This window comes from Mauremys mutica, chromosome 3, assembly GCF_020497125.1.
Source record: "Mauremys mutica isolate MM-2020 ecotype Southern chromosome 3, ASM2049712v1, whole genome shotgun sequence".
In the NCBI taxonomy this organism is placed as follows: Eukaryota; Metazoa; Chordata; order Testudines; family Geoemydidae; genus Mauremys; species Mauremys mutica.
This window is the reverse complement of record NC_059074.1, coordinates 134126973-134141401: the sequence shown is the minus strand read 5'-3', so window position 1 is coordinate 134141401 and position 14429 is coordinate 134126973. Positions and strand designations below refer to the sequence as shown.

At 47.2% G+C, this 14429-nt stretch overlaps 1 protein-coding gene across 1 annotated transcript in view; it reads left to right on the top strand.

The window, feature by feature from the left end:
• LYST (lysosomal trafficking regulator) overlaps positions 1 to 14429 on the top strand; it is a 156813-nt gene that overhangs the window by 101600 nt on the left and 40784 nt on the right. Inside the window, exons 34-36 of the mRNA XM_045009357.1 lie at positions 9100 to 9288; positions 12473 to 12618; positions 12710 to 12806. Coding sequence (XP_044865292.1) covers positions 9100 to 9288; positions 12473 to 12618; positions 12710 to 12806 — 432 coding nt within the window. The remainder of the gene's footprint in view (positions 1 to 9099; positions 9289 to 12472; positions 12619 to 12709; positions 12807 to 14429) is intronic.

Genomic DNA, 14429 nt, shown 5'->3' with positions numbered 1-14429 from the left:
AGATTTCTCAGCGGGTTTCTGGCCCCATGATTGAATGCTACAGACTAGCTTGTATTCCCCCCCCCCGGGCAGTATAACGACCCACTCCATGAGAGCTCAGGCCACCACAGGAGGTCCCAATGAAGGACATATGCAGAAGCAGCTACCTTGAGCTCCATACACGTTTGCTAGACATTTATGCACTAGTCCAAGCCTCTGCTGCAGATGCAGCAGAGGATCTGCAGTGCTGCAAGCATCTTCATTGGCCAACTTCCTCGCACCCACCACCACTCTGTTTGTCAATCTCCCATTTGTGGAATATACATAGGAACCAGCACTTGAAGTGGAGGTTACTTACTGTGTAATCCCTACGTGTATTCCACTGCTCAGCTTCCATCCCCTCTGCTGTGAATCTGATTAGATTTGCAATAAGAGGAGGAACTGAGAGAGTGTTGACTTGCACTTCTTATACTCTCACTCGGGAGCATGAGGAGATCTGCTGCACATGTGTGGGCCAACGGACACTGCTTGTTAAAATCTTCAGACTCAGGTGCATGGTGCACATGCGTACCCAATGTGTGGAATATAGATAAGGATCACACCTCTTGAAGAACCTCCAGCTACAGTAAGTAACCTCCATATATTTGCCTTAGCATTTGCATTTTTGAGCTTTGCAAACTCTTGTTTCTTGATACAATTCAATCTTAAATAGCTTGTGATGGATTATTCAGATGTTTCCACTATTCTTCATAATATAGTTTAGTTGCTATCTCTTTCACTTTTTCTTTCCCTTTGAAAATACACATGTGGATCTCCACGTTGGTGTTTGGCCAAATGAAGAGCTTTATCTCTTTGTAGACAACGTTACCCAGAATAAAATATATCAATGTGGTATACGTTAGAGAGACAGCCCAGATGCTTTATTGTGGATAAGCAAGTCAGCTAACAATCAGCCTTGTCTCTGAAACAGTGTGTTAAATAACTTCATGGGGTCCTAGATAGAAAGGGAAAATATGTACTAATTACACAGTGGAATAAAATAATAAAATTGAAGAAATGATACATGGAATAAACATATTGGGCCCTTTTTTCTATTCCCTGGTAATGGAGGCATGTTTAATATTAATTTATGTATTTTAATAGGTAAATATAACATCCATTTTAAAAATCCTTTTTTAGACTTCAGATCACTTACAGTTCAGAGACTTTACATCTATAAAAGTGTCTCATACAAAAATCACTGAGCATATAGAATATAGGCAAGAAATAGAATAGCTGAGTGACATATATAACAAGGAAGGTATAGTACTTATAAAGTGCAGAGTAATTTTCAAAATACTACATATAGCTGTTTCTCCAGAGGTAAACACTTAAGACAGGTCTTTGTTCGTGATCCTGCAGTTTGCCACTCCAAGTGCTTTTGGTCACTCTCTTGATTTTTGTTTTGTCTTGGGAGCTCAATCTACCTGTACTGTGTGTGGGATCTTCAGAGTTCAAGGCAACATCCTCATGAAATCGTGTTGTGGGATCAGCATCTTTCTTAGACACCCCTGAGTCTACAGTATGCATAAACTTCAATGTAAGCTTGTGAAAGCCTTCAAGGTTAAGTGATCATCCACTTAAAAGATTATAGCTCTTAAATTCTCTGTGAAAGGATTCCAACTATCTAAGTCACTGATGCTTCAAGCCATTCTTTTGAAGTAAAAGTTTTTGTTGGGGTTGAGATGATCCATTGAAAGACCCGAAGATGTCTAAAACACCACTGTGCTTCAAATCAAACTCCAAGCTGAATGTTGCTCTTCTTGCTAAGTTAAGTGTGAAGCGTACAAAGGTTGTTTACACTCCCCCTGCCTGTTATGCCTTGCTTTTGTTCAAATCCTGTTTCAGATTTCTTGAGGCTAATGAGACCATACAGATTTAATCTGATGTAATAAACCTAAAGGTTCAGAACACAGACAAACAGTAGAAGCTGTGGAAACTGCCCTGTAATCATCAAAAATTCATGCTCCATGTAGGTTGAGTCACTAAGTGTGTTCAGATTTCAGTCTGCTCAAAACCTTTCCAGCTCTCATTACCTAGCTCCTTTTCACTCTTTGAGGTATTGTTAGGAAGAAGGCTTAGAGTATGATGATGAAGGGCCGTCTTTCTCAGCACTGCCTCTGAATACTCTGGTGCTCCTGGAAAAGATGATGACCTTGTCACAGTTCCAGGATTAACTGCACCTCTGCTCCTTTTGTGGCCTCAGGGGCACCCTCTTAAGTCTCAGGCCTCTAGCCATCTCCCTCTCCTCCTCCTCTCCCTCCAGACCAGATTTTCAGGGCTGCTATCCCCTTGCAATTCATTGGGATCACCTGAGCAAGTCTGAGGTTACTTCAGACTTATAGTCCTGTTATCTCCCAGAGGCTATAACAGGTTTACCAATGATCTGCTAACTTTCACAAAGCACAGTACATTTATTTAGGATGAAAGCATTTGAGATAACATATCCTAAAACAATAAACAGTCTACACATGTGCCAAATTTACCAGGTATTACCAATCATGTGCATGGTATCCTGGCAGGTCTGTACGCAAATTTCAGTTCTTTATTCCAGAATGAGTCTCTTTCTCAGTCAGATCAGGCTGATTCTTTATACAGTTTTCAGGTTTCTGGTCCTATTGAACCTGGTCAAAACCACTATATGTAGTGTCCCCTAGAAGGTGGTATTTAGGCAACTTTGCTTACCTCTCAGGTGATTGGCAGTAATTACTCCCTAAAGGTGGTAGCTCCTGATCATTCATGATAGGTAATTTTTTTTGAGTAACTTCATTGTTTGTCCTGTTTCAAGAAAAGTTAACTTTTGCTTCCACTGGGCTGCACATTCTGTGTTGTGCCTTAGGCCTTGTCTACACTACAAGACTATTTCGAATCAACTTAGTTCGAATTTGTGGATTCGACCTTATGAAGTCGAATTTGTGTATCCATACTAAATACACTAATTCGAATTTCTGAGTCCACATTCACGGGGCCAGCGTCGACTTTGGAAGCGGTGCACTGGGGGAAGCTATCCCACAGTTCCCGCAGTCCCCGCTGCCCATTGGAATGCTGGGTAGAGCCCCCAATGCCTGCTGGGGGGAGAAATGTGTCGAGGGTGGTTTTGGGTAACTGTCATCATAGAACCGTCAATCACGCCCTCCCTCCCTCCCTCCCTCCTTGAAAGCGCCTGCGGGCAATCTGTTCGTGTACTTTTCTGGTCAGTGACAGCGCGGACGCCACAGCACTGCAAGCATGGAGCCCGCTGCGATCATCACCGTTTTCTCCTCCTCGCACTTTATCGTCCACCTCTTCCACAGTCAGCTGCTGAGAAATTGGGCTACTTTTCAATGGTGCTGCAAGCACTGGGGGACCATAGGGGACGTTTTACAAACATCAACGTCGGGTGGCCGGGCAAGGTTCATGATGCGTGTGTTTTCAGCAACTGTGGGCTGCTCAGACGCCTGCAGGAAGGTAGTTTCTTCCCGGACCACGAAATAACTGTTGTGGATGTGCAGATGCCTATAGTCATCCTCGGGGACCCAGCCTGCCCGCTAATGCACTTGCTCATGAAGCCCTATACAGGCGCCTGGGACAGCGACAAGGAACTCTTCAAATACCAGCGAGCAGCGTGACCTGTGACTGTTCAGTTTCTTTACAGAGAAGCTGAACCTGCCCCTGTTTCTTTACCCAGTTACTGTTGACTCTCCTCTTCGGTTACATAGCCCGTTCACCCCGTTTCCCCCACTTCCAACACACGTGTAAAAATAAAATACATGTCCCATTGTTACTTAAGAAAGGTTTCTTTATTCATGACTTTGCGTTAAAGGGTTGAAACTGGGAGGCAGACTGTGCTGGGTAGGGTGTGCGGTGATGTAAAGACCGCCTCTAAACTCAAGGAATGACAGGCTCCTGCTCCTAGAGCGGTCCGCAGTGCCGGAATGCTTCTTTCAACGGAGCCTGCCATCCCTCTTTATGTAATTCTGTGTGCGGGCGGATATGTGACCTTGTGGCGGAGGAGGACGGATACAGATTCCTCAGCTGCGTGACTCAGCGGTCCAGGACAAGGACCGCTGTATAAGATCTGTAACCGCCCTCCCCCGCTGCAAAGTCACATCTCCCCCGCCCACACAGATCCTGGAAACCACCTCCCATACCGACCAGGGTGCATACTGACTGCACCGTGTGTGTGACCCGCTGCTGATCCTGCCCCCGTGTCTGTACCCTGGGAAAGGTGACTGTCCTATGCAATTAACCACCCCCTTCCCCACGCCGCCCATTCAAACACAGTCTTCTTTGAAAAAACATAACGGAAACAGTAATTAACAGCAAAGCATTTTTATTAATTAAGTAGACAGTTAGGGGATGGGACTGGGATTGGGACTACTGTGAGTCTGGAAGTGAAGGACTTCGGCAAATGTAGGGTATGAGAGCTTTTGGGTACTTGAGCACTGTGCTGTGGTGCAGTGACAGTATTCACGTCCCCGGCCGCCCCTCCTCCTGATTATTTTCGGTGAGTGGGGTATGGGACTTTGTGGCAGGGGAGTGCGGTTGCAGATACACTGCAGGGTGTCTCTGTCCTCCTGCGGTCCTGCAGAACATCCACAAGGCGCCTGAGCGTGTCCGTTTGCTCCCTCACTAGTCCAAGCAGCGTTTCAGTCGCCTGCTTGTCTTCCTCACGCCACCTCTCCTCCCGTTCGCTGTGTGAGCGCTGGCACAGAGAGACGGTCTCCCTCCACTGGCTCTGCTGGTCCGCCTCTGCTAGGTAGCAGCCCAAACGTTCCTCGAACATCTTGTCCCTTGTCTTTTTCTTTCGCCGCCTAATCTTTGCCAGCCTCTGCGAGGGGGATGCTGTGGCAGGTCTGGAGACAGTGGAAGCTGTGAGATGGGAAACAGGGAGTGAATTCCTTGCAAAGATACATTTTTGCGAACAATTAACTGAGTCTAGCCTGTGTCTGTGAATTCTGGGTTGAGACCCCTGTGCCTGCTGGGGCACAAATCATTTTCGTGGTGGATTCTGGGTAAATGTCGCCAGTCATTCCTTCCTCCGGGAAAGCAACGGCAGACAATCATTTCAAGCCCGTTTTCCCAGAATTGCCCTGGCATACGCCATAGCGTGGCAACCATGGACACTGTTTTGCCTTTTGTGTATGTCACCGTATGTGTACTAGATGCTGCTGACAGAGGCGGGCCAGCAGCGCTACACAGCAGCATGCTTTTGCATGACAGCAGAGATGGTTACCAGCCATATTGTACCATCTACCATACCATAAATTGGTAATAAGATGGTAATAAGATAGGCATGGTTACCTGTCCTTTTGCACTGCACCATTTGGTGCTGTCATAAGTGCCCCTGGCCGAGCAGCCAGGGGCGCAAAAGCAAAAATTGGGAATGACTCCCTGAGTCAATCCCTCCTTTTTGGTATCTAAAAATAGAATCAGTCCTGCCTAGATTATGGGCAAGTGTACTAGAGAACCACTGTATCATAGAACCAGAGAGCACAGCTGCTCTGTGTCCGATCCTGCATAAATTTGGAGCTGTATGCTATTCACAAGGGGGTGCTCCTGCAACACCACCACCTGTTCATTCCGGCCTTCCCACAGCCTTCCTGGGCTACCATACCATTGTCCCCCCACTTGTGTGATGAAGTAATAAAGAATGCAGGAATAAGACACAGTGACTTGTTTGTGAGAAATGAGTGGAAGGAAGCCTCCAGCTGCAATGATAGTCCAGGCAGGACATTAATTACTGTGGATGAAGGAGCCCATCATCCCTCTGCTAGTCCAGGGGCAATTCAATCTTTTCTTTACACAGGAAGGGTGGGGGCTGATGGAGCTCAGCCCCCTGTTGCAATGATGAGGACGGTTACCAGCCATACTGCACCATCTACCATGAAAAATTAGGGCAAGGCGCCCTTGATCGACCTCACAGATGCTAGTACGCATGGTTACCAGTCCTTTTGCACTGCCCCATGTACCAATAGGCTGATGATGAGGCCGGATACCAGTCGTTTTGTACCATCAGCCATCCATAGCGTGGGGGGAGCAAGGATGTTGGTGTTGAGTGCTGCACCATCGCGTCTATCTGCAGCATTCAGTAAAGATAGGGTGACATGTAAAAGAGTCAACAGAGGATTGTTTTCACTTCTGGTGGTGGGTGGGGTGTGTGCGCAAATTGCCGAACTATGTCCTGACCCACCGCAGACACTGTGTTTGACCCTAGAAGCATTTGGAGCTCATCCAAGAATGCAAATACTTTTCGGAGACAGCAGGAACTGTGGGATACCTTGCGTCCTCATTCCCCCCTCCCTCCATGAGCGTCCATTATATTCTTTGGCTTTCCGTTACGCTCGTCACGCAGCTGCGTGCTGAGTCTGTGCTATGCCGTCTGTCCGTAGATTTTTTAAAAATACTTTGGACCAGGCGTAAAATTACAGTAATTACCCTAATTAGATGCAGGAGTCTCCGAGCGAGATCACCCTGAGGACGGTCACTGAAGGAGATAGAGAGCGCATGCTGCATAAAAGCTAGCACGAACCAGGGCCCGATGCAGCCATGCTCGGGGAGGCAGTGCTCCCTGAGTACCTCATGAAAGCCTTGCGCGGAAAACTGTGCTACCACGGAGCACCCAATAAGGCAGCTCTCCCCAGGAACCTCCTGCTGATGCTTTTCGATTAACGCAAGGAGAGCTTCGTGGAGATCTCCAAGGATGATTTCTGTTCTATCCCCATATATAGAGAGCCCTCCTTTTCACACAGTTAAGATTCCTGTTATATTAAGAATAAAAGTTAACATGGTTAAAGCACTTACCGACTGCTCCTTCCCCTGATTCAGGATCCGGGTTCATGGCCGGGGAGGGTTGGTAGGGGATCTCCGTGACGGTGATGAATAGATCCTGGCTGTCGGGGAAACCAGCGTTGTAAGCGCTCTCGCCTGCCTCGTCCTCCACAAACCCTTCCTCATCTTCCCCGTCCGCGAACATCGCCGAGGAACTGCCCGTCGACACTGTCCCATCATCAGAGTCCACGGTCACTGGTGGGGCAGTGGTGGCAGTCTCCGTAGCGTCTGTTTGCCGCTTTGATTTTTTGGTAGCCTTGTCTGGGGTCCTTGATTTTCACGCGGCGCTGCGTTGCATCCCGCCTGTATCCTCTGTCTATCATGGCTTTGGAGACCTTCTCAAAGGTCTTTGCATTCCGCTTGTTGGAGCGCAGCTCCGACAGCACAGACTCCTCGCCCCACACACTGATCAGATCCAGGACTTCCCGGTCTGTCCATGCTGGGGACCTCTTTCTATTCTTGGATTGGCCGGACTCCTCTGCTGGAGAGCTCTGCATCGTTGCAGGTGCTGCGGCGCTCGCCCCGATGTCCAGCCAGGACGTCAGGTTCAAAGTGCCCAGACAGGAAAATGAATTCAAATTTTCCCGGGTCATTTCCTGTGTGGCTGGTCAGAGAATCCAAGCTCCGAGTGCAGTCCAGAGCGTCAACAGAGTGGTGCACTGTGGGATAGCTCCCGGAGCTACTAAGTTCGATTTGCATCCACACCTAGCCTAATTCGAGCTAGCCATGTCGAATTTAGCGTTACTCCACCTGTCGGGGTGGAGTACCGAATTCGAACTAAAGAGCCCTCTAGTTCGAATTAAATGGCTTCCTGGTGTGGACGGTTGAGCGGTTAGTTCGAATTAACGCTGCTAAATTCGAATTAAAGTCCTAGTGTAGACCAGGCCTTAGAGGTGCAGCCCATAATCTCACTCCCTATGCCTTAAGGTTACCATCCCTGTGGCATATGGGTGCCATTATATAAATTTATAAGTACATCAGTTCCCCCAAGGAAATTGCAACTCAGTTTTCCCTCTGACCTTGTATTGTTACCCACTGGGGGTGAAGGGTTAAGTTGCTTTAAGTCACTTTATCTTACCAATTCTGGGTTGCTCTGTGGAGCCAAAGCAGCCCTGGTATAATTTAGATAACTTAGACAGCCCTGTTACAAAGGCTATGGCAACCTGTCCCTGGCTATGGGCAGCTGCAATGTCCATAATCCCCACAACAGTACATGCTGTGGCTTTGCTGCAGCCAGGTACCTGGCACGCCCCTTACACCAGGACTTGCAAGATGGTCCAGTTTCCTGCACTGGGGGAATTCTCCCCTGGCCAGATCCAAGCATTTTAGGGCCCATTTTGTCACATTCTCTGCTTTCTTTGCACAGCATAAAGAAGCCAGAGCAGAAAATAACTCAAGATTTTTGCCACTCATGTTGACTTCGAGAGACTTAAACTGTCACTCAAGTTCATTGCTCTTCAGAAGATTAATATAAACTTCATCATATAATTAGTTAATATACATTCCACAATAATTGTTTTTGCTTATTGCTGGTTGAGTTTTATTGGGAATATTTAGTGGTTGCTAGGAAATCAGATGTACAAACAACTTATATTTATGCCCTCCAGAATGCAAATTATATATCAAACTGTCAGTGAGCCTACCACATCAAGGACTCTGGACAATAACTAGCTAACTGATTAAACTGTTAAATGGGCTTCAATTGCAGCAAGGGAGGTTAAGGTTGGACATTAGGAAAAACTTCCTAGCTATCAGGGTGGTAAAGTACTGGAATAAATTGCCTAGGGAGGTTGTGGAATCTCCATCATTGAAGATTTTTAAGAGCAGATTAGACAAACACCTGTTAGGGATGGCCTAGATGATACTTAGTCCTGCCATGAGTGCAGGGGGACTGGACTAGATGACCTCTTGAGGTCCCTTGCAGTCCTGTGATTCTAAGGCAGTGGTTCTCAAACTGTGGGTCAGGACCTGTTTTAATGGGGTTGCCAGGGCTGACATTAGACTTGCTGGGGCCAAACCTGAAGCCTTTGGCTTTGGCCCCCACACCAGAGAGGGCGTGGCTTGGGTACGCTCAGGCTTGGTTTCCTCCTCCTGCTGCCTCCCCCCCACACCCCTGCTGGGGTCATGTAGTAATTTTTGTTGTCAGAAGGGGGTCGTGGTGCAATGACGTTTGAGAACCCCTGTTCTAAGGTATTCAGTACACTGTCTTCACTCAGTACCAAGTATAAAATGCCTAATGAATATTCTGGTTCCTATTACTTTTTTCCTCAGTCTCTCTCAGCGTCTGGATGCAAAGTCAAAAGATATTTCCAAAATAGCTGCAGACATTACCCAGGCGGTCTCTTTGTCGCAGGGAATGGAAAGAAAGAAGGTGATTCAGCACATTAGAGGAATGTATAAAACCGATTTAAGTGCCAGCAGGCATTGGCAGGAACTTGTTCAGCAACTTACACATGATAGGTAAGTGGTGGCCATTTTAGATCTGTATTACTGGACTGAAGTGTGGCCATTCTGTACACTTGTGATTTTAATGTTATAAGCAATTGAAATGTATATGCTATCTTAAAACAAAATTAGATTAATGTGACTTCTACCTGCTAATGCTGCAGCTTCTAAGCTCTTGTGAAATGCTAAATATTAGGACTGTCAAGCGACTAAAAAAATTTAATTGTGATTAATCGCACTGTTAAACAATAATAGAATACTATTTATATAATTTTTTTGGATGTTTTCCACATTTTCAAATATATTGATTTCAATTACAACGCAGGATACAAAGTGTACACTGCTAAATTTATATTTTTATTATAAATATTTGCACTGTAAAAATAAAAGAAATAGTATTTTTCAGTTCACTTAATACAAGTACTTTAGTGCAATCTCTTATGAAAGTTGAACTTACAAATGTAGAATTATGTACCAAAAAAACTGCACTGAAAAATAAAACATAAAACTTTAGTGCCTACAAGCCCACTCAGTCCTACTTCTTGTTCAGCCAATCGCTCAGAGAAACAAGTTTGTTTACATTTGCAGGAGAGAATGCTCCCCCCTTCTTGTTTACATTGCCTATTTTTACTTTTAAGTGACATTCGCATGGCACTGTGGTAGCTAATGCATCTGGCACGTAACTATCTTGCAACGCTGAAGATACATGTGTCCCTTCATGCTTCAACCACCATTCCAGAGGATGTGTGTCCATGCTGATGGGTTCTGCTCGACAACAATCCAAAGCAATGCAGACCAACGCATGTTCATTTTCATCATCCGAGTCAGATGCCACCAGCAGAAGGTTGATTTTCTTTTATGGAGGTTCAGGTTCTGTAGCTTCCGCATCAGAGTGTTGCTCTTTTAGGACTTCTGAAAGCATGCTCCACACCCCGTTCTGATTAGATTTTGAAAGCCACTTCAGATTCTTAAATCTTGGGTTGAGTTCTGTAGCTATCTTTAGAAATCTCACATTGGTACATTCCTTGCTATTTGTCACATCTGTGGTGAAAGTGTTCATAAAACAAACAACATGTGCTGGGTTATCATCTGAGACTGCTATAACATGAAATATATGGCAGAATGCAAGTAAAACCATGGAGCAGGAGACCTACAATTCTCTACCAAGGAGTTCAGTCACAAATTTAACGCATTATTTTGTTAACGAGCGTCGGCATGGAAGCATGTCCTCTGGAATGGTGGCCAAAGCATGAAGGGGAATACGCATGTTTAGCATATCTAGCACGTAAATACCTTGCAGTGCTGGCTACAAAAGTGCCATGCAGACACCTGTTCTCACTTTCAGGTGACATTGTAAATAAGAATAATGGCAGCATTATCTCCTATAAATGTAAACAAACTTGTTTCTCTTAGCGATAGGCTGAACAAGAAGTAGGACTGAATGGACTTGCAGGTTCTTAAGTTTTATGTTTTCGTTTTTGAGTGCAGTTATGTAACAAAATCTACATTTGTAAGTTGCGCTTTCATGATAAAGAGATTGCACTACAGTACTTGTCTGAGATGAATTGAAAAATACTATTTCTTTTGTTTGCCATTTTTACAGTGCAAATATTGAATATCTGTGTTGAAATCGATATACCGTATATAGTCTATCATAAGCCGGTTCTTTTATAAGCCGACCTCCTCCCCCCCCTCCCCCAAGATGGATAGGTAAAAATGGAAAATTTTTATAACCCGTTCATAAACCGATCTCTCAATTCAGGGGTCAGCAAACTTTGGCTCCTGGGCCATCAGGATAAGCCACTGGCGGGCCGAGATGGTTTGTTAACCTCGAGCATCCGCAGGCACGGAGGTAAACCTAAGTAAACAAAGTGTCCCGGCGCGCCAGCTGCTTACCCTGACAGGCCTGGACAGCAGCTGGTGGGGAAATTTTTTTGTGGGGAGAAGCTGGGAGTCAGGGGAGTAGCTCCTGTGACCACCCCCCACATGACCCCACCCTAGCCTGGGACCGCCCCCCCCACACTCTCCCCATCCCATCCCTTCCCACCTTATCTGGGGAGGGCCAGGGGAGGATGTCTCTGACCTGACTGGAGCTGCTCCGGCAGGCCGGGCCGCCCTGGGGCCGCAGCCTGCTCCGGCAGGCCGGGCCACCCCGGGGCCGCAGCCTGCTCCGGCAGGCCGGGCCGCTCCGGCAGGCCGGGCCGCCCCGGGGCCAGAAGTGGAGACACTCTGGCCCCGCCTCTTCCCTTCTGTCTCTGCTGGCTGTGCTGCCTCTGCTGTGTCCCACGTCTCCCTCTCTATACCAGTTCATAAGCTGACCCCCTTCTCTGGTGCTTCTCTTTTTTCCAAAAAAAAATTCAGCTTATGAATGAGTATATACGGTATTTGAAAAAGTAAAGAAAAATCCAAAATAGTCGATAAATTTCAATTGGTATTCTATTGTTTAACAGTGCGATTAAAACTGCGATTAATCATGATTAATCCAATGACATTTTTAGATCTTGAAATATTTATAGATTGGCCCTTTATCAAGTATAATCCGTGTACCTAATGGGCGAAGGACAATAAACAACATAAAATTATACTACATTGGAAAGGTACAGTAGTAAAAGTGGAGGGCTAATACAAAGATCTGGTTTGAGTGTTTTGCATAAACTGTATCTTCCAGCCACTATTGTTGCAAATGCATTAAGCCAATTCAAGAAATCTTGACTGGCAACAAAAGTGCTGTATCTTGTTACTGCAGAAACAAAAGCGTACAAAACCTTTTTAAAAAGGAAAGGGTCCAAACAATGTGCAGTTTCAAACTTGAGTGTCCATTATGATGGTACTTCTATTTTTGTACAAGCTGTATTAGGTTGGAGTATAGCAATTTAATTTACTAAGCACCACATTATGCATCAGTACTGTTACTTATTCCCTTGATAACTTTCAAGCAGTTTGCTGACCAATCCAGCAGTACTTACTCATGAATAGTTCTATTAAAATCCATGGAACAGCCCATGAGACTAAGGGACTGCAGGATCCAGTCCTCTATTTTATAGCAACATGAGTTGGACAATGTTTCACTGTGAAATTCATGCCTGTTTGTAATGGTTATGTATTTACCAATTTTTTAAAAAATTAATTAGAATAAATTTTATATGTATATATTATAATGTCATGTTGTTCTAAAATGCTAAAATACTTTCATTTTCAGAACACTCTGGTATGATCCTGTCTACTACCCAACATCTTGGCAACTAGATCCAACAGAAGGCCCAAACCGAGAGAGGCGCCGTTTGCAGAGGTGCTATTTAACTATACCAAATAAGTACCTGCTCCGAGATAGGCAGAAACAGGAAGGTAATGACACTTTTAAGATTATAACTAAACTTTCACAAAAGCTAGTCTGTTAATATTTTAATCAATTTTTCTTTTACACTTTTTTCAATAGAAGTGATCAAACCCCCTTTGTCTTACCTATTTGAAGACAAAACACATTCCTCTCACTCTTCCACTGTAAAAGACAAAGCAGCAAGTGAGAATATAAGGTAAACTTTAAATTAGGAAAAATAATCTTACTCAAAGGAAACTTCTGTTTTTTGCCTTTGTTCTTGAGGGGCGACCATGAGATGAACAATAGGGATAAGATCATACAATGTTTTCCAACAAGGAAATATTCTTCTTTAAGAAGACTTAACTTGCACCCAGTGACGAGCTGCCAAAATATTAACAACTGGTTCCCTCCTCCTCACCCCACGAGGGTGACCCCCCCACCCCCCGGGGACTCCTGCCCCGCCCCCCAGGACCCCTGCCCTATCCACCCCCTTCCCTGTCCCTTAACTGCCCCCTGCCACTCCTCTTATTCCTGATAGCCCCCCGGGACCCCCGCCCCATCCTACCACCCCTTCTCTCTTTCCCGACTGCCCCTGGAACCCCTGCCCCTGACTGCCTCCCACCCTGCCCCCCCAGGACCCTTGCCCCCATTAAATTACCCTGTTCCCTGCCCTGTGACCACCCCAGTCCCGACCCTAATCCACCCCCACCCTCTATCCAACACCCTCTCCCTACTCCCTGTCCCCCTTACCCTGCTGCTTGGAGATGGGAGCCGTGCCACCCAGAGTCGGGGCTGGGAGCCACAGGCGCTGGGCTGCAGTCGGGGTCCAGGTCGGCGTCTGGGTCCGGCCCGGAGCCTCACTGCTGGGCCGGAGTCGGGGTCCAGCGCGGAGACGCGCCGCCCGCCAGCCAGAGTCAGAGCCGGGGGCCGGCGCGGAGCCGCGCTGCCCAGAGTCGGGGCCGGGGTCAGAGCCGCGCTGCCCGCCCGGAGCCGCGCCGCCCGCCCGGCCAGAGTCGGGGCCGGGGTCCGCGCCGCGCCGCCCAGGGTCCGCGCCGCCCGGGGTCCGGACCAGGGTCCGCACCGGCGTCCGGCCCGGAGCCGCGCCGCCCGCCTGCCCGGCTGGGGTCCAGGCTGGCGTCCGGCCGGGGACCAAGCCGCGCCACCCGCCCGGAGCCATGCTGCCCGGCCGGGGTCCAAGCCACGCCGCCCGCCCAGAGCCGCGCCGCCCGCTTGCCCGGGGTCCAAGCCGGGGGCCAGCCCGGAGCTGCGCCGCCTGGCCGGGGACATGCGGCGCCTCCCCCCACCCAGCTTACCTGCAGGAAGCTGCTGCTGCTGCTTCCTTATCAGCCCTCCCAGGCTTCCCGCGCTAACAGCTGATTGGCGGGAAGCCTGGAGGGAGAGCCTTCAGAGGAGGAGACAAAGCTGGAGCCAGGTGAGCTGGGACTGGGGGCGGGCCGGGGCGCGGCGCTGCTGGAACCTTTGTTAAATTTAAAAGCCCTTTACAACTGGTTCTAAAAGGGTTTCTAAATTTAACAACCGGTTCGCGCGAACCGGCTGCAGCTCACCACTGCTTGCACCTGCTTCACTTGCTTGTCATAAATTAAAAACAGCAAATATAGTAGAGTGGGTGACTTGAGAGATGGTAGTGGGTTTACAGAGCTTTTCACTTCTAGGTTGCGGATTTTAAAGCCTAACAATCAAAGTCATTACCCATCTGGGTGGTATTGGGCCCATGATCAATGCCTTTGTTGTGGTTCATTTTCCAAATATCAGCATTGCAATTGTAATTTATTGGTGCTTTCAGCAGAAGCCCAGAAGTGTGGATGTGGAGATTGAA